The sequence below is a fragment of the Solanum dulcamara genome, chromosome 10 (genome assembly GCF_947179165.1).
Source record: "Solanum dulcamara chromosome 10, daSolDulc1.2, whole genome shotgun sequence".
Lineage (NCBI taxonomy): Eukaryota > Viridiplantae > Streptophyta > Magnoliopsida > Solanales > Solanaceae > Solanum > Solanum dulcamara.
The window spans coordinates 14809398-14830351 of NC_077246.1; the positions used below are offsets into that span (position 1 = coordinate 14809398).

Below are 20954 nucleotides of genomic sequence, written 5' to 3' on the forward strand. Positions count from 1 at the left end.
AATTTTTTTAATGGGTAAATTCTTCATGATCTAATCAATGGACTATTTCAAAAACAACGACAATAACATATTTAGTGTGATTTCATAAAGAAGATTGACGATTTTCGATTACTATCGGCTCAAGTATGCTTGACTAATAGACTAATGATGATAAATTGATCGACTTTGTTGTTGATTAAAAAATTATAAGAAGAATTGTTTGTAATTTCTTTTTTACATCTTTACATATCAAAATGCTAAAAATTACATATTATATATATATATATATATATATATATATATTTTAAAAAGTTCAAGGCCTTTAATTAATGTTTGACTTTAGGCCACTTATTTATTGACTAGATACAAGAGCCCGTGCTATCATATGCCTAATATATGTTATTTTTTCTATCTCAATTAATGTAACACCGATGAAAGAGTTATCCAAATTTAATATGATTTTAAAAATATTTTAAGTTGTTAATTTTGTGATTTATAATATTTTTTACGTAATTTTTAAATAATATATATTTATTTTCTTTGTTCCAATGTATGTGACACAAATAGAATTTTAAAAGTCAACTAAATTTTTTATATGGTCTTTTAAATATTTTTTAAGTTGTTAATTATTATAATTTTTAGCACTTTTACTTAATTTTCAAATACTAAATGTTACTTACTTTGTTCCAATTTACGTGACACTGATAGAATTTTTAAAGTCAAATGAATTGCTTATTTGTTATTTACATATTTTAAATTATTAATTATTGTGATTTATAATATTTTTTACATAATTTTCTAATATATAACATATTAAAAAGAAAAGTAAGACAAACTAATTAAAATAGAGAAAGTACAAAATTTTCATAAAATACCGTTGCTTTGAAGCAAGTATATCGACTAAGAGGTGCCTGCTTCTGACTGTTTTCATGTAATAGTAATTTAAATTATTAATTATTGTGATTTACAATATTTTTTTCGAAAACTTTCAAATATATAACACGCTAAAAAATAGGACAAAATAAAAAATACAGAAATTTCATAAGTACTCTAGACTAGAAGCAAGATGTGCTAGCTTCTGGCCACTTCTACATAGTAATAAAATAATATTTTATTACATAATTTTTCATAGGGAAAACAGGCTTGGCTTATCCTCAACTTTGTGATTTAGAACTGATATTCATCGTTATAAAAATGACTCACATATACTCATACTGTTACGCAAATGGTCTAGCTATACCCTTTTAATCTAAAGGGCGTGAAAATAAATTAATTTTAGATTAATTTTTTATTTTATTTTATTTTTAAATTTATTATTTTGATGATCAAATTTATTTTTTCACTCATTTTTCTTATAAAATTTGTCATGTATGTCCCATTTTTTTTTTTTATAAATAGAAAAAATAAATTACAATCTAGCCACAAAATAATTAGTTTTAATTTTTTTATTCACACTTTTTTCCTTTTTTATCTCATATGTTTACACTATAGATTGAAAATAATAATTAAATAGGAATAATAAACTTAAATAATGATAAGCACATAGATTTATAAAGAAGATATTTAAAACTTAACCTAGTCATTTAATTAAAGAACAATAACAATATACTCAGTAAAATTTTACAAAAATTATTTAATTAAAGAAGTAAAAATAATAATTCATGTGTGAGAAAAAACCAAATATACTCTGAACTTTGCTAGAAGGATCATATATATCTCTACATAAACTTTCTTTTTTTACATATTTTTTAAATTAATGTTTTTACTTTTATTAGATGAAAAAATTATATGTGAGCCATATTTGTAATGATATGGTATATCATACCTTTTTCCTTTTTTATTTATATAACATATATAAAAATTAGATAAAAAAATTATATATGAAAATAGGATATATCATATTTTTTATAATTAAAATCGAAGAAATAAGAAATTTCATATATAAACTATAACACCCCTTCTTTCTCTTATTTTCCCTCTTCAGATGGAAGGACGTAGAGGCGACGAAGATGGTGGAAGCAGCGCCATGTTTTCTGAACTCAAACATTACTGCATTGAACTACTCGAACTCCACCAAAACCCTAAGAAAAACCCCTCCACCCTCTCTAATCTTCTTCAATTTCTTCGCCGCTCTTCTCCTGATGATCTCCAATCCTTATTCGAGTATGTATCGACAATTCCTGTTGCTTCTGACTAACTTTTGTTATAGAACTTGTTCTATTGTTTTCCCATGTATCATTCATTTCTTTTGAAAAAAGTGAAGCGCCAACTTTTAGTCTGCTTGTTTTACAGTATATCAGGGTTAGCATTTGAAGAAATTTGCTTTTGCTATGTGATATATTTTTGCTATATGTGTCTGGGTCGACTTGCGTGTGTACCTTGACTATTTCACCAGATTCCCGCATTCTCTTGCTGTTTGATATGTAAATATGTGATTCATTTTTTTGCCAGCTATACATTGTTTCCTTTGCTGCTTCTACTGGATGCTGCTGTTGATAGCAAATCATCACCCAAAGTTGATTCTAATGAAAGATTCATGAGGCCTAATACATTGAGTGATATTGCGATGGAAGGTGCTCTTCATTGTCTTGAGGAACTTCTGAAGAAGTGTTGTTTAGGGTCTGTGGATCAGGTATTTAGACTTTCTTCTTAAGTAAAATTGCTGTATTCCGTATTTCAGTTGCCAATGTTTATGGATGGTTGAAGAAGCTTTGTTACCTTTCTTTCTCCCAAAACTTAGTAGGGAAGTTATTTGGTAATTGTTTCTCGCTAGACTATTAGGTTAATAAACTTCCCTTTACGCTCTCTCTAAATACTTTGTGGTTTGGTGCCCGTTAGAGTGAACTCAGTACTCAACTTCTGTTGGTGATTGTATTGCTTGTTTTATGGTCTCCCATGCATTGGGCCAATAACTTTGTCATACGTTTCTTTTTTTGAATTATTATATATCAAACTTATGTAGTTTCTTATATCCTGAAGTTTCTTGGCTTGGGATTAAGTGCGTGTTAAGAATATAAATAAAATGCATTGTTTTTCAAGAAAAAGTATTTGAATGATACAAACCAAGAATTATATGAAAAAAAGGAGTTAAGAAAATGATTTATGTGGAAAAGATAACGTCAATCAATTTTAAATTTCTGAAAATATGCAGTTTTAAGTTTCAGATTCAGGTTTAATTGACTGGTCTTTTTGTTCTAAATCTCCGATGGTCCTAGTTATAATTATTACTTTCTAAATCTCTGATGGTCCTAGTTATAATTATTACTACAACAACAACATACCAAGTAAAATCTCACAAAGTAGTACCTCTTGGAGGTAGAGAGGCTATTTTCGAAAGACCCTTGGCTCAAGTGAAGCAAATCAAAGTAGTAATGAAAGAAAAAAGGACAGTGAAGAAAAACCTAACAATTAATAGAAAAACAATGTAGAGCATATATGTAGGGAACTGTAACATCAACAACAAGGTGCGATCACCTAAACATAGTAAACAACAGATGGTAATAAATACCAAAAGCCAACTACTACATGAATAAGCTAATACTACGACAAACACGGTACTCGAGACTACCACCAAGCCAAAGAATACAGGAATAGGCTAATACTAAGACAACACTCCACTACCTACTAACCGGTTATCCTTATCTATGACCTCCACACCCTTCTATCTAAGTTTATGTCCTTGGTAAGCTGAAGATGCGTCATATCCTATCTAATCATCTCTCCCCAATATTTTTTGGCGTACCTGTGCCTCTCCTCGTCCCCAATATATCCAACCTCTCACACCTTCTCAATGGGGGCATCTGCACATCTCTCCTTAACATATCCAAATCATCTCAGCCTCCCTTCCCTCATTTTGTCCACCACGGAGGCCACTCCCACTTTCTCCTGGGTATCCTTATTTCTAATTTTATTGCTTCTAGTATGCCCACACATCTATCTCAATATTCTCATTTGCACCACTTGCATCTTCTGAACCTGGGAGTTCTTGATTGGTCAACACTCTGGCTTATACAACAAAGCTAGTCTAACCAGCACTCTATGGAACTTACCTTTAAGTTTTGGTGGTACTTTCTTATCACATAAGACTTTGGATGCAAGCCTCCACTTCATCCATGCCGCACCAATATGATGTATGATATCATCGTCGATCTCCCCATTGTACTTAAATCTTTCTCTCTTGGGGACAACTTGTGTATCAAGTCTCACTTCCATGCCTGCCTCGTGCGTCCAAATACTCTATTTTAGTCCTGTTCAACTTGAACCCTTTAGACTCTAGAGTCTGTTTTCACACCTCCATCCTATTGTTAACTCCGTCACAAGTCTCCTCAATCAAAACAATGTCATCTGCAAATAACATACACCATGACACCTCACCTTGAATATGTCGCGGCAATTCATCCATTATCAAGGCAAATAGAAACGGGCTAAGCATTGATCCATGGTGCAATCCCATCTTGATTGGGAACTGATCCGAGTTTCCTTCCACTGTTATAATTATTAATAACATATTTATTTTATAATGGTTCTTTAATAATATGTCATTTTGGTAGTTCTGCACTCAATAACCCATGAATTCTCAAACTAATTTGTTGAGTTGGAAAGAATTTTACAAAAGAAGTTACAAAATCCTCTTTCAAATAGCCCATAAATAAAGGTATTTCAGAATTGGTGGAAACTTGAAGCCCTTAGACTTCTGGAACAATATTTTCTGCAGTATTAGCAGATGCTATTTGAACCACCTTTTTTCAATCCATATTAGCATCTCATATCCATGATGTAAGTTAAACTATTGGGGCGACCATGAAAGAGGTAAGAGAGCGCCATCTGCAATGTTAAAGGAATCTTTGATAGGTAAAGGAGGCAAACTAAAAAGCTAAACATCTAATGAAGTGCATGCCTTAATGGCTTGGTGTTGGACTGAAGCACACACCTTACTGGTTTGGTGTGTGAACTGAAGTGCCATCTTAGTGAGGCGAAGCACCTCGCTTATGGTGCATCCATCTTTACTACTTAAGTGGACTGTGCATGTCAAGTATTCCTCGTGATATCTCTTTACCTTGTCAAAAAAAAGTATTCCTTGTGATATCTAATAGTTTAAAATTTAAATAAAAAAATTTCAATGACTAGGAAGCTAAGCTAGATTCCAAACAAGCTAAAATGCTTAAAACTAACATTCAGCAATCTTTAAAAGCTAATTGCCTCATGTTTTTGTATAGTTGGGTTTATTTATCCCCTCTAGATTCCTCTGATTCATTTCTGAACTTTGTCAGCTCCCTGACCCTTAACTAACAATGCAAAGGAGAGCTGACCATTTGCTACGTTGCTTTTGTAACTATTATGCATCTACTTGATGCCTGCAATAGAACTAATTACTTCATCCCAAAAAAAAAGGTCCAGGTTAAGCTTGAGATTGGTTTCTATAGTTAGAATATAAATTAAACTCAGTCAAGTCTGCTATATTTGCAATTTTTTTTGGTTTTGTTGTATCTGTAGCTTTGGAGGAAATGGATTATTTTGTCTAATTTGATGCTCAGATGCCATTTTGTCTGCTACTAGATTCAAGATGACAATAATATAACATATAGCTGGTTGTGTTTGTTTATTGTACACTTTGGGTGAAGGCGATACCCTTTCTTCTTCTTCTTCTTCTAAGCTGGAGCATTAAGCGACAACTTCCAATTTGCAGCTTGGACTGTATTACCTTTGTTTATATTTAAAATAGTATATTGCTTGAAGCTATAGGGCTTTAGAACAGAGACTGGGAGAGGTTCAGAAGGTGGTTCCTCATTGCCTGATGTGGGTATTCTGGAGAGAAGGCTAGAAGTACTTTTAAAGGAAGTATAACTATTTTTTTTTGGGTTTTTAAGATATCAGAGTCCATTTCTTTGTCTTTGATTTGCAGGTGGCTTTTTGAATTACTAATTTGTAGGGACTCCCTCCTTTTGTTGATGTCTTGTGTGCTCTTTTGATTTTGTTCAGTGGAATTAGAACAAGAAATATCATATTAGGTTTGTACAAAGCTAAGTGTGGGCTCGGGCTCCTAAAGCAAGACAACCCTCATCAAGTCAAGCATAGCTTTGAGCCAAGGAGAAGTAGTTGATAAAAAAATCCTTTATGCATGATTTAAGCCTTTTCAAAATCCATTCTTTTTATACATGTGGTTGTTCCTTGTTTTCCCTTTTTTTTGCTTTCATTATTTGATATATTGTGTCATAGAAGGAAGGACAATAATTAGGAATTTTGAGCCTGAATATTCCTTTGGCATAAAATAATCCTCTTTCCAAGCCATATTTTCCTATTACCAATAGTCGATAACCTCTTTTCTTCTGTCAACAAGTACAATTAGAAGATAAACTAGATGTTGAGGTTCACAAGCTCATCCTGTCTTAAATATTTTAACACTTGGGTTTGATAGCTTACCTGTGCAGAATTCAAAAATATCTCCCGTGATGTTTCTGGGGTTTGTTTCTCAGGGTATTCTTCCCTCCCGCTTTTACCTGTCTCTTCTTTCTCTAATACCATTTTCCATAACCAAAGGGTTAGAGAATTTTGAATCATGGACTTTGACTTCTGCTTGGACCATAGAGATCCTCTAGTGTTACCTGAAGCCCAGGCTCACGTTTGTCCACTGGTTACTTACTTTTCTTACACGTGATATTACAACAATATATGACACGGTAACCATAATCCTTTAGAAAGAAGTTTCGCCAAGTAGGAACAAATTGATACTGGAATAGTGAATGGACCCTACACTTTCATGATTTCGAGTGAAATTTAGGAAGTGTCTGAATGAACAAGCACTCTAGCGGAACTGATAAGATTGGAAAATATGAACTTGAGCATGCTTATCTATTGCATGTTTTTCTTGTGAACAGCACTAATAAATATCACTTGAAGTTATAAACTTCTTCATGTATCTCAGGCTAGTATTGTCGTTCAGGCAAGCTTTTAAACTAACAGTTGTACAATAATTGAACAGTGAAATTGGCCCTTTTATTTTTTTTACCTTCCCCGAAATGTTCATCCACTGTTCAAGTAGTTCTGGAAATTATTGTTGAGGGTCAAATAGTCCATTCACTCTGTGTGTGTGGTGTGTGCTATTATCTTATAGTTGTTTATTTGAATATCCTGATTGAAAAGTCGCTTAGTAAGCCTTTCACTGGAATTGATATTTGATAGGGACTGTTCTCAAGAATCCATGGTTTGCTTTTGCAGTTCATTGTATTAACAAAGAAATTGACTCGCGGGGCGTTGCTTTCTCCTACGGAGGCTTCAGAAGAGTTCCGTGAAGGAGTGATAAGGTGTTTCAAAGCACTGTTGCTTAATCTGCGTTGCTGTTCCAGTGAGTCCTGCCCATGCAAACAAATAAGCGGTTCGCCTTTGCTTCTGGAAAGAAAAAGTTTGCACTCTCCACCTGTTTCAAAACTTAAATTCAAGGAAGAAGAGTGTTTAGTTGCATTTCTACAGTCTGAAACTGCTTCTGTTGCTGTTGGACATTGGCTATCACTTCTGCTGAAGGTATATATTTTGTTCTCTGGTCATATGTTTTTCTCTTTAGACTCCTCGAGGCAGACATATTTCCTTGCCATTCTTCATAGTATTCTTCTAGTTTTACTTTTGAAATTGTTCATGGCATTCACAGGTAGCAGATGTTGAGGCAGCACGAGGGCAACAAGGCAGTGCAAGCCTTCGGATAGAAGCCTTTTCCACTATGAGAGTACTTGTTGCTAAGGTTCCTCTTCTCTCCTTTCTGAACTGCTTTTCCTCTCGTGCAGGCTCTATTGTTATTGGCTTTTGGAGTTCTCGGTTATTCCTTCATAGGTTCAATGAACTTTACTCCTGTGAGGCCGTGCCTTTGATAAGATTTAATTTCTTTACTCCAATTAATGCTAGAAATTTGCCCATAGAATGAGTCGTACATGGTCAAAGAAAGTAGAAATACATGAAAACTTATGAAGTTAAGATTCATTGTTCACCAAGGTGTCTTTTATCCATGTGATACAATGATATATCTCCAGGAGTTCTTTGTCAAAATATATATGTTTATGCTAGATTCTCGTCAGAGGTTTGTTATTTTTACTACTTCCAGTTTGTCATTCTAGTGGTCAATCTTAGGTAGCATTGCTGTTCAGGTTATATATAAGTTACATCTTAACAATTTTATCTGATGTTTGGCAGGTTGGCACTGCAGATGCTTTAGCTTTCTTTTTGCCAGGAGTTGTTAGTCAAATTGGCAAACTTTTGCATATTTCAAAAACGTTCATTAGTGGGGCTGCTGGGAGTGCAGAAGCTTTGGACCAAGCTATTAGAAGCTTGGCTGAATTTCTTATGATAGTTCTCGATGACAATTTGAACTTGCCTTTTCTTGGTATGCCCCTTGATGACATCGAGAAAGAGAAATCGTCAGTGTCATTTCTGGAGGCACTTCGTCAGTTGCCCTCTACTATGCATGATCAAAATTTGAGTGAGGTTGTTGGCAGGGGCACCGTTGTACTTAGATCCACGGAGGGGGAAAGTGTTGGTCCTAGAAACGTGACCAGATCTTTGCGTGTAATTCGTACAAAAGACTGGATTGTTGATACCTCGTTGCATGTTGATAAGCTGTTATGTGCAACTTATCCCCACGTAGGTTATAACAAGTTTCTCAGTGGCACTTGAGTTTAGAAGATTTTATATCAAGTCAGTTTAAATTTAGAATTCCCTTATATAATTTTTGAGAAACAATGTACATTAATATTTGAATAATTTGTTCCTAGCTTTGCATGCATCCAAGCAGAAAAGTGAGACGAGGAATCTTAGCGGCAATACAGGGGCTCTTATCAAAAACCAGTCGTGTGTTGAATGGAAGCAGACTGATGCTTTTGGTGAGTTCCAAACTGGAACTTATACCCTTATCATATTTGGGTATCCAATAGTTAATGTATCAATGTGGATTTTATGATGGATACCAGCCCAAGATGGATATCTCTTTCATGTCAAGTTTTCAATTCTCTTTCCTTTTCCTCTTTTGATTTGAATTGTCTCAGTCACTAAGATACTCTTTCTGTCTGCTCAATCGTTCAGAGTAGCACTGATTTGAATTGTAGTATAAATCATAATGGGTCAAAAGTAGGTAGAGATATTAGTATATTACCTTTTGATAAGTTGAAGATAAATAAGAATAGACACAGGACCAATGGGCTTTCGAGTAGTAAAGGGCAAAATTCCCTCTTGAGAGAAGTTTCAAACAGAAACAAAAAGGAAAGTAAGACAGTCCATTTTGGGATTAAGGGAGTTAAAAGTTATTGTGCCTACTGAAGTATATTTTGCAGTTTTCATCAGTTAACTTTTGCTTATTCTAAAGTTGGTCTTAGAATCTAAGGTCTGTGTTTTTAGATTGCAGTTTCTCTAGCTGATTTTGTTGGATGGGGTTATTAATTGTGAGATAAAGTTCCTGCTTATATGCTATTATAGTTTATTCTTGTGAGAAGTAATATGCACTCTGGTCATATTATGTGTATTAATATGGAGAAAGCTGTTGCATATCATTTCAGACTTCACATGAGTCAAAATTAAAGACCTGTTTAGCTGGTGTTGTGGACCAATTCTATTAGCACTTTGGTCTTATGTAGTAGTTTAAATTGGCTCTTCCTGTCTTACTGCTCTTAGAAGTTGCATTTCACAGTGCAAGTTGCATTTCACAGTGCTATTCCTTGAGATGTCAAACATCCATACTCCATTGCAATATCCTGAAATTATTCAAACTTCCCAAGTCGTGTTGGCTTGTGCATGTGCTTCTAGCTCACAGCCAAAGTGCTTCACAAAAGATCGACATTGTAAGACATGGGAGACAAAAAGATGTATTTTTGTTTTTATAACTGGGAATCTCCGAGGAAAGATGGGGCACAATTTGAAACTTGGTGGATAATGGGCACCCTTTACCCTTCTCCACTTAAATACCATGCTCTTGTTTCGGTAGGGTTCGAACTTGTGACGTGTGCCTAGCCAACACATCATGCACTGCGCTCTTACCACTAGACCAAAATCTAGGGCGAGAGTAAGAGATGTATTTATAGCATAGGTTATATTGAATTCAAGACATGTACTACACATATGAGATTTGTCCATTGTAGGATAATATCAAACTTAATAACTCAATATTTTCTGACATTTTCCCTGAACTTCTAATACTAATAGTTAATAGTCTAACTCACCTCATTAAAATCAAGGTGAGGAAAACCACTTTATTTTACTTTTTTTTTTGAAAATGGAGAAAAGTAAACAATTTTAAGATCAGTGAATGCATTGAAAAATTACTTGACTATTGTTGCTGGAACAGCTATGGGAAACCTTGCTGGAAGTCACTGGAATCTTGTCAGATATAGTGCTGGAGAAGTGGTTGGAATATTGGCCAGACAGCGTTTGGTGCTAGAGTGGTCATTGGAAAAGAGGCATGGTGCCAATTGAAAAGTTACCAAAAAAAATCATAGTGCCTTAGGAAGGATTTCCAGAAAAGAGGTATGGTACCCTAGGAATGATCATCAGAGATGGACATGGTGCTGTTGGAATGGTCGCTAGAGTAGGAGTGATACTATCTGGATGATCACTGGAATGATGCTAGAATAGTATATTGTGAAAAGTGAAACACTTTGTTCAGGTGGGCGGCATAGGTCCAACCTTTGATATGTGGAAGTTGATCTCTACCATGATGGTACAAGTTCTGACACCATATGACAAACATGAGAGAAGAAGATATGTATGGGTGACTTGATTGGAATAGACTTCATGTCATACTTATTTATAGGTGTGAAATACTCATATTTTTTACATTGTGGGACAATATCTGTGTTGACCAACTTAACAAAACAATTCTAACATTAAAACATGATATTCTAGCAGACGTGAACTGTATCTGTTTGGCTGAGCCACTTACATAACCTATTTTGATATGCCAGTTTCTTCTTGTGCTTTCCTCTCACGGAACTTCATATGCTAGATTGTCTAGTGATTGCTCCTAGCCTGCTACAGTCTGTCAAAATGGGTACATAAACCACAATCTCAACAAAATATTTCTTTACCTTAGTCATTGACAGCGTGGGATACTGTAATTGGCTCTTGGCACTTAATTTAGTTTCTGATAAATATCTGCTCCTTTCTAAATCTTTGTTCAGTAATACTTGCCAGCTTGCGATGCCATGATTTTTGATGAATTGATACAATTATAAATATGCAAAGTTGGAATGCATTGAGACTCTTCTTTAGAAAAGTGAATTGCATTTCTTTGGTTTTACATTCTGGTGCCATTGGGCCTTTTATTAGTAGTCTTGAAGCTTCTTTGAAGTACACGATTTCACAGGAATATTTCTCATTTTTTCAGTAACCTAATAATTTATTCTGAATGTATTCTTTGCTCTTGAAAAATGCAGGAAAGTCTATGTGTTTTGGCATCTGATGACTCCGAGGAGGTGTCCTCAGCTTCACAGTTGTTCTTTGGACACTTGCTTTCATCACATGGGAAGCTTCATGTAAAACATGATGTTGAAGAGATTTTTAACAGGTTTTTATAGTCCTAATTTTGTCTCTGTTGAAACTTATGTAGTTGGTAGCGGCTTATGCACTAGAAATGATTTAATGGATTGTACATCTTCTTCACAGGCTTGTTGAAAAGCTTCCAAAGGTGGTCCTTGGAACTGATGAATTATATGCAATTGCACATTCCCAGAAACTGCTAGTACTGATCTATTTTTCGGGGCCACAACTCGTGGCAGACTACCTCCTTCAATCTCCCGTAGGTGCAACAGGCCTAGTGTTTTCTTTGTTTCTATCCTTTAAAGTTAGAATCTTTTGTCATGATGCTGAGCTATCAATTCTCAACTTGAGGGTCATTGTCCTTTCTTTTATGGGTTCTTTTTTGCTTGGAGGGGAGGGGGCTGTGTGTAGTTATGATATGGTCTACTACTCTCCTGCTTTCTTACTTGTCGATGAACTTCCATAGAGCTGCTATGACTGAACAGTAGTTAGTTGTCATAGAATTTTTTCTTTTCTTGCATCATCCTGCATTCAGGTCAGAATACTCGTGTACACAATTTAAAACAATACCTTATACACAAACATGATGGAGTTCTGCCTAATTTCCTACTATGACAAAAAAACTTATATCTTCAATTTATGAGAGCAATGCCCTCTAATTTACAAGCTTAAAAAGCAGTGACAGATATGGGAACGAAGCACCTATGTGGTACATCATATTGGACAAAGAATGCGTAGAAAATACTTTTGAGATCCCAGCCTTGGTGGATAGAGTTACCTAGTACCTGTTACTAGTGGGAGATGGTAGGTATCCTGTGGAATTAGTTGAGGTGCGCACAAGCTAGGCTTGTACACCACAGTTGATAAAAAAACGTTTGCTACCAAGGGTCAGATAGCATTGTGATTCTTAACCTTTTCAAGTTCATTCTGATTTCTGGACATCTTTCATCAGAAATACATGTGGGATTCATGGGGTGAGGGTTGGGGGGATTGGGTGGGTGGGGAGGAGACAATAAACTTGGAATGCCACTTATGCAGCTTGTTTTCCCTACTTCCATCAGGGAAGTCATGTTCCTCATTTTAAGGAACTTGTTTTCCTAGAGAAAATGTTTTCCAAACATTTTGACCAATCAAACACCCAAAATTGGAAAACATAGTCCATCCCAAACGCACCCATAATCTTCCATTCCATTAACACTGCTTCTTTACTTAGCTAAGAGGAAAGAAAAGAGAAATATATATCACAGAGTCAATGAACATCACCTAGTTCTTGTCTTTGTATGTGGAAAGTTTCTACTTTCATTCATCAGTTGCTCATGCTTCCTTGCACTTCATAAGCCCTCATTCGCGTTCCCTCTTGCTTACTCTAATATGTGTCTGATTGGTTATCCCAGTATCATAGAGTTCACTACATTTCCCAGGCCGGAGAAGCGCTTATACTTCTTGCCTTTATTTCATATGTTTATTTAGTACCGTGCGGAACCACACATTGGATTACTCCAGTGCGGCACGAAGCCACTGATGCCAAATCGGATCCTATTTTGCTATCTATGCCCTTCTTGGTGCCCCTCCCCGCCTGTATGAGCTTGCGGATAATGACAAAACCATAATCTATCTATCAGATTGCCCATTTGTTTGTCTGGTGCTCAAAAGGCCTACCTATATTTCTTTTCCAACTTGTCACTTGCTCGTCCCTCTCTCATGAAAATGGTCACCTACTTCTACAATCTTCTTTTGACTGTTAGTTTTCAGCCTTTGATTATGAGGGTCATCAAGAACCATTTAATATCTTTGCCTCAGTTCAACCATGCAGGGGGAGCCGTCACAGTCCTTCCACTCCTGCCTATTCTTTCATATTGAGCCAGCTTTTTCATGGTTGTTCTTTGAGAGAATGCTGTTACATCTGTAAACATCTCTTGAGACCCAGAACTTCACGATAGTCATAACTGCTTCAATACTGTGTTTTTCATGTACTTTATCATGCTACTATCACTGCAATATTTACCTTTCTAACTCGTGTGCTTTATCATGTCAATGTGACTGTGATACTTCCCTTTCTAACATTAGTGCTAGTCATTAGCTCTTTTTAGTGGATGTTAAGTGTAATGCTTTCAGTGGAATGTGTAGGTGAGAACTGCTCAATTCTTGGATGTTTTATCCCTCTGTCTGAGTCAAAATTCTGTTTTTGCTGGTCCCCTTGAGAAGAATGTTGCAGCAAAGCGTTCCTCATCAGGGTTCATGCATTCCATAGCAGAGATAAGAGCTGCTAGAGCTGCTGACTCTGACAATCTGGGAAGTGGGAAGAATCAAAATAGAAGAGTACATGCCACAGAAAGTATAAAGAATGAGCATCAGCTGCCGCGTTTTCCACCTTGGTTTGTTTATGTTGGCAGCCAGAAGCTGTACCATTCTGTAGCTGGGATCCTCCGACTTGTAGGTTTATCTTTATTTGCAGGTTGTTTTTCCCTTCTTAACTTTTACTGTGTAGTTACTTCTTTCCTATGTTGCTCGGACTCTTCAAAAATGTCAACGGTTGTGTGTCGGATTCTCCAAAAATACACTATTTTAGGAGAATCCGACACGGGTGCGGCATCGAAAGTGAAGAGTCCGCGCAACTTAGCTTCTTTCCCGACCTAAATTTGTAACTTTTTCGGTTGCGTTGCTTTTGACTAGACCCTCGAAGTGAAGGGCCTCTCTCTGTTATCATTGACTTGCCATTGGACAACCTGCGGAAATTGGTTTCTGAAATACGGATGAGGGAATACAGTGAAGAAAGTTGGCAATCTTGGTACAGCAGGATTACTTCAGGACAATTAGTACGTCAGGCCAGTACAGCTGTGTGTATCCTGAATGAGTTGATATTTGGACTTTCAGATCAAGCAATTGATGACTTTACCAGAATGTTTAGAGCATATGTAATAGAACCACAGGAAAACAAGAAATGTCAAGAAGATGCAAGTCAATATCGGAAAATTGAACAATCTACAACAAAGGGATCTGTTTGGAAGATTTGCCAAGTTAAGGGAGAAAGAAGTCATTTAGTTGACTGCATTGGCAGTATTTTACATGAATACCTATCCCCTGAAATATGGAATCTGCCCGTTGAGCATACAGCTGCTTTACAACAATATGATTGTGAGGATGCAAACATTAGCTCACACTTCTTTAATGACAATGTGATGTTGCACCAGGAAATTCATCTTTTCCATCTTTTGTTGTGATTGTGGTTTCATTTCTTATTTATCTTATCAGCGTCTTTGCTAGTGGCTGGTATTATGCTGTCATATTGATATTTGTTTTGCTATTGCCAAACAGGTTATTATTGATGGAATTGGCATCTTTTCCATGTGCATTGGGCGAGAATTTTCTTTATCAGGATTTCTTCATTCATCTCTTTATATGTTGCTTCACAATCTTATTTGCTCTCATTTCCAAATTAGAAGTGCATCTGACGCTGTGTTACACATCATCGCCACGATGCATGACTATCCAACAGTAAGCAGCAGCCATGGATTTCTTACTTGTGTCTTCTGAAGGTTATCCACTAATTATGTATTTTCTTGCAGGTTGGACACTTGGTTATGGAAAATTCAGACTATATAATTGATTCAATATGCAGGCAGCTGCGCTCTCTGGAGCTTAACCCGGATGTACCAAATATACTAGCTGCCATGCTTTCGTACATAGGAGTGGGTCACAGTATATTGCCTTTATTGGAAGAGCCAGTATGTCTCAGCAGTGAATCAAAAGACCTTTTTTTCCTAACTCGTCCTGTTTTGTTACGTCTCCAAACCCAACTAGTTCTGAAATGAGACATAATTGTTGTTGTAGTTCTTGTTGTTTTATTGTGTCTGCATTTATGGACATGATCGGATGTATGTTTACTTTTTAGTTTAAGTTGCAATATCTTCACAATGACATTCTGATTTGTGCAGATGCGTGCTGTTTCCATGGAGCTTGAAATTCTTGGAAGGCATCAACACCCTGATTTGACCATTCCCTTCTTGAAGGTCATTTCTTACATTTGCTTGCTGTACTCTAATTTGATAAGCACCACAAAGGATAACTGCCAGTTGTCTTTAGTCATATTCAGTGTCTTAAAATTGAAAAGTCCATTTCCTTATGTCTTTCCTGGAAAGGAAGCTCACTTAGTTCATGAGTCTCTGCATCAGACTTTTTGAGATTACATAACTCTGATGCATTAGTGCCAATTTGTTGCGAGTTGTTGTGGTAGTATTAGATTTCTTGAAATCCGATAATTGGATGTGGTGCTCTCCTCTATTCAGTTGTCTGGTTATAATCTGCCTCTATTCTTCAGGCAATGGCAGAAATAGTTAAGGCATCAAAGCAGGAGGCTAGTGCTTTGCTGGATCAAGCAAAGTCATATTGTGAGGATGTGGAATCTAGAAAACTTAACCTGGAGAAGAGGAAAGAAAAGCTTTTTGATGATGATTCAGGTTCATATAGTGATGAAAATGTTGGCAAGGTGTCGTCTGAAGGTATGTATTGAATCATGCTACAATTAGATAATGTGTGTGTGTGTGTGTATATATATATACATACAAAAGTATTCTGAAAGTATACTGAATGGGAGAATAGTAAGTGGGTGTTTGGATTGACTTATTTTAAGTAGTTTTTTGGCTTTTAAGCTCTTTTTTTTTATTTTTGGAAGTGTTTGGGAAACACAAAAAGTTCTTTTAAGCACTCTTTTTTAGGCTGAAAAAGTACAAAAAAACAACAACCAAAAGCCAAACGTTGGGTGTTCCTAACTTATGACTTTTAGCTTTTAGCTTATAAGCCACTTAAAAAAAGCCAATCCAAACATCCCGTTAAAAGTTTTTTTTTTTTAATACATTGCATCTAGAAGTAGATTTTAGGATAATGCTTATTATGGAGTGCTTGAACGGCTGTATTTGTCTGAGTAGAATTTTGAGATTACCAATTCCAAGCGATGATGGAAACATAATAATATTAGAAATTTCTGTTTGACTCCATGGTGCCGACCTGAATTATGGTGATATCTTATTCTTGAGTATCAAATTTTCTTTTGGTGTTGAATCATGTTTTGAAGAACACTCCGTATATAATATTGAAACTTCGGGGTCGTTTGCCTTATTTGGAGTTCATATCCCTATTTACCCAAGTGGTGACTGCTTGGGCATCTGATGTTGGTATTCTTCTTGTAATAGGGATGCAGATCTACACTAATGATGTTCATACGCAAATAGAGTGGGAGACTTTGCTGTTCAAAATGAATGACTTTAGAAGGTTTAGACAAACAGTTGGATCTATTGCAGGTTCATGTTTAACAGCTGCAACTCCATTACTTGCTTCAGCGAATCAAGCAGCATCCTTGGTAGCACTTGATATAGTTGATGTATGTTTTTGATCTTTCCTCTCTGTGTCGCAATTAAGAAACTTCACAACGAAAAGGTTAAAATCCTAGATAAGTTCTTAAATGCTGAACCTTCTATCCTAATGCAAAAACATATTATCCATTTCTTCCAGATATATTCAGTTGCATCTGTAGTTAGGACTGCATGGGCCTTTGGAAATCCCAAACTTCATCTCATTCCTGCTCACTAAAAATAAGATCATGCCTATTCATGATAAGATAACTTTATTGCCAGTCCCTCTTACACCACTTTCCTTTTCTCCTACTATAACTCATCTTAGTCGGCCAGTCTTGTTTTTATAGATATTTTATTGACTCTTCTGACAGAAGGTCTAAGTTGAGAATCAGTATACACTTTTGTCTCATTTTGCTAGTTTTCTTATCTATCCACCCTCATATTTTATTGAATGCGCTGCATATATCATAATTCCTTGAAGGAACAACTGCCTTTTCTTTCTTACTAGAGGAACAACTGTTTATTTAGTTACTGAAATATTGTTATAGAAGTTTCCTTTGATTCATTTTGTTCCAAATGTCTTTAGGATGTATTTTTGACAGTAGCCAAAGTGGAGGATGCCTACAAGCATGAGAAGGAAATCAAAGAGGCAATTGAACATGTGGCTCATATGTGTTCATTTTATAGTCTTAAGGATGCTTTAGATGTTGATGCTGATGAAACTACCGAGAACAGACTGCTCCCTGCAGCCAATAAAGTGTGGCCTTTTTTGGTTGCCTGTCTTCGAAATAAAAGTCCATTGGTGAGTGATTTTTTAACATATTTATATACTGCTTGATAACTTTTTCTTTTTTAATTTATGAGATGTGCTGGGGAAGCACGACTGGAAACCAATAGAATTTTAGAAGTTCCTATTATGGTTTGGGTTAGTGGGATGCAGATGATAAGTAGTTAACATGAAATAACTGAATACATAATGGATGGACGAGTGCATAAATCCAATAAGTCCAATTTGAGCTTTCATGCATGGATTGGATGTTGGTAGCAATAGGCAAACCTATGTCCAATGAGTAAGGTTTCACTGTTCTCTTTGTTGAACGAGTATGACTACAGTTTTATAGGTCACCATTAGAGTCCTCAAGATATCTGAAGGTGAAATTTGATCATCATTCGACATTCAGACAATGAAATCTGTAGTAAAACTTAAGTAAAGAGAATTTCGTCAGATTGGGAGGGATTTTAGAAACACCCCTCCAAATTATTTTTCTTGGTTGTACCGTCCTTTGGTCTTTGCTACACCCTTCTCCCATCCCCACCCAATGAAAGCAAAAGAACTAGTAAAGCAAGAGAGAATTAGAAGTTTTGTTAATGGCACGGGTAAAACTGTTATCTGATTAGTGGTTTTCTGTTCACTGATAAGCAGGCTGTTCGAAGATGTACGCATACAATTAGTAGTATCGTGCAAATATGTGGAGGCGACTTCTTTACTCGCCGTTTCCATACAGATGGGAAACACTTCTGGAGCTTTTTAAGTACTTCACCATTTCAAAAGAAAGCCACAGGGTCTTTAGAGGAGACTCGCTTAAAGCTTCCATACCGAGGTGGTTCTGCATCTTCAGGAGATTCAGCAGCTGAGATTTCTGATCTAAAGGTCCAGGCTGCAGTGCTGAACATGCTTGCAGATCTTGCTCGGAATAAACATAGTTCTTCAGCACTGGAAGCAGTTCTGAAAAAGGTTAGTGGTCTTGTTGTTGGGATAGCATGCAGCGGAGTTGTAGGCCTTCGAGATGCATCTATTAATGCCCTTGCTGGACTCGCTTCAATAGATCCTGATCTTATTTGGCTTCTTCTTGCTGATGTTTATTACTCAAAGAAGAGAGGGACACCTACGCCTCCAACAACAGGAGAGTTTTTAGAGATATCTGAAATTTTACCTCCACCCTTGTCCTCTAAAGGTTACCTTTATCTGCAGTATGGGGGAAAGAGTTATGGTTTTGGCATTGATTTTACTTCTGTAGAGACTGTGTTTAGGACACTACATTCTAAGGTTTTCAGTTCACAAATGTACAGTTAGTTTCCTATGTCTCTAGGAGCTCTTGAATTGGTTTCCATTTTAGATCAAGATAAAAATAAAATAAGATATTTATAGGTATGAGTGACTAATTTTGCAAAGTTCAAGTACAAATTCGGACTTATTTTCTTTTGTTTTTCATTATCTTTTGTTTTTCTTCTCTAGAAATGAAGAGCATATGTGATGCTAAAAGGGCATGTCAGACTAATTTCACAATATTCCATATTCAGACTTCATACATATGTAATTTCATCACTTTTTGATTAACATGACATAGTAAGAGTGTACGGTTTTTGATGCAAGGATTTAAAACAACAGTAAGAAAGACTAATTTTTTTTGGACGTTTTTTAATCCGCTGGATAGACTAGATAGAAGGGTGTATTAAAGGAATTTCTTAGAGAATGAAGAATATTTTTGATGATTCGACCAGAATATGATCCCTTGAAAAAAGTAGAAGTTGGATGGAAGGGGATGAATAAGGGCTCTTTGTCGAGCCTTCAAATTGAACTTAAATTTTAAATAATATTGACTTTTAATAGCATAGTTAATCAAGTTTTATTTAGATCAAAACTTTAAAGTGTTTTTTTTTAAAAAATGAAAATGTATAGCCAAACTTTTCATAAAATGATGATATTTTTGAGTAGGAATATAAATAAGTTTTAAAACAAAGCCAAAAAATAGTGGAAAAATCACAAAAATATTGTGTTTAAGACCCTAATTTACGATAGGGAAAAGACATAAATTTATCCCTGAATTTGTTTCGAAAAGTCAGTCACATGTTTAAACTTTACAGACGACCTATTACACCTTCACATATCAAATAGTGAATTTCTTACCTCTCTGAGACATGATATGACAAAGAAAGTGTATTCACCTTTCTAAAGGTGCGTGAGAAGCAATTTTTTTAATTTAAAATATCGAAATTACACACGTGTCACTATTTTATTGGCTATTATATAACTAAAGTATTCTTCATCTTTTTCTTAATATGTAATTGTTTTGTTGGTTTATTGGCATTTTAATATTATTTTTTCTTAGAATATTAAAGTTGCAGAATTGCCAAAACTTTTCGTTGGAGGAATTTAGTGCACTTCATTGTGATTCATTAGAGCAAATCAATTCTGCTCTTTATTGCTGACATTCTACCAATGGTTGGCTACTGACTATTTGGTCAAGAGAGGTTTCTTTGTTTTGCACGTTGGCATGGCATTTGTTGCCTTCACTTTATTTCCCTTATTACTTTATCATTTTACCTTGTAACTTATGTAATCTTTAGGCCATTTATCTTCTCTATTTACTTCACCATTATCTTTATATTCATTGTTAGGAAGACTTTTTCATCTATAAATAGAGATGATCTTACTTTATTTTTTTAGATACAAGGAAATATAGAGTGCGTAAAAGTTAGTCAAAAAGAGAGTTCTTATTAGTTGAAGGGAGCTGTTCTTTTTGGGGAGCTTTAGACTCAACTATTGTTCAAAGTTTGTTGAATTACACTTTCTGATAAGCCTGTCGCATCTTGGAGGAGAAAAGTCAAGAGGACTACTGCTGGATCGGTGAAAAGATTTGTTGCAGTGGACTGAATCTCCTTAAAGAGAGCGAGATATCTGTGCCTCAGACTGAAGATATTTTATTTTCTTCGTTTTATTTTTCAATTGTATTATTGTAATCTTGTAATTTCATCAACAATTTTAAGGAGATTCAACAATGGCAACAATTGAAAAATTCACGGATATCAAGATGAGAGATCTTAACAAGCCATTTCGGTTCAATGATAGTCATTTCAAGATATAGAAGGTTAAAGTACTTTTCTACTTAAGTCTTCTCAATGTTTCTTATGTTTGACTGAGAAGAGTCCTAATAAAGTTGACATCCTCTCCATGGATAATGATGAATTTATTTCTCATCAAGAGAAAGTGGAAAAGTAAAATGATGATTCCTATAAGTGTCGGTATTATATTCTTAATTGTCTATGTGATAATTTTTATGATTATTATGATATAACTTACTCTAGTGCAAAGAAAAATTGGAAAGCATTGCAGAG

The 20954-nt window shown here is 35.5% G+C and overlaps 1 protein-coding gene across 1 annotated transcript; it reads left to right on the forward strand.

The window, feature by feature from the left end:
- Window positions 1–1941: 1941 nt before the first annotated feature.
- On the forward strand, window positions 1942–18997 carry LOC129870356 (uncharacterized). Its single transcript, XM_055945113.1, has 17 exons — window positions 1942–2142; window positions 2431–2611; window positions 7195–7497; window positions 7622–7711; window positions 8158–8604; window positions 8736–8843; window positions 11385–11515; window positions 11614–11746; window positions 13615–13942; window positions 14161–14675; window positions 14800–14982; window positions 15054–15212; window positions 15423–15497; window positions 15806–15986; window positions 16677–16864; window positions 17425–17640; window positions 18262–18997. Exons 1-17 carry the CDS (start codon window positions 1964–1966, stop codon window positions 18910–18912), a joined length of 4068 nt encoding a protein of 1355 aa, XP_055801088.1. The 5' UTR covers window positions 1942–1963; the 3' UTR covers window positions 18913–18997.
- The last annotated feature ends 1957 nt before the right edge of the window (window positions 18998–20954 follow it).

Coding starts and splice junctions, on each gene's coding strand:
- LOC129870356 (XM_055945113.1), top strand. CDS start 1,964: ATGGAAGGACGTAGAGGCGACGAAGATGGTGGAAGCAGCGCCATGTTT. Junction 8,844..11,384: donor GAAGCAGACTGATGCTTTTG/GTGAGTTCCAAA, acceptor TGAAAAATGCAG/GAAAGTCTATGTGTTTTGGC. Junction 15,213..15,422: donor TGCCTTTATTGGAAGAGCCA/GTATGTCTCAGC, acceptor TGATTTGTGCAG/ATGCGTGCTGTTTCCATGGA.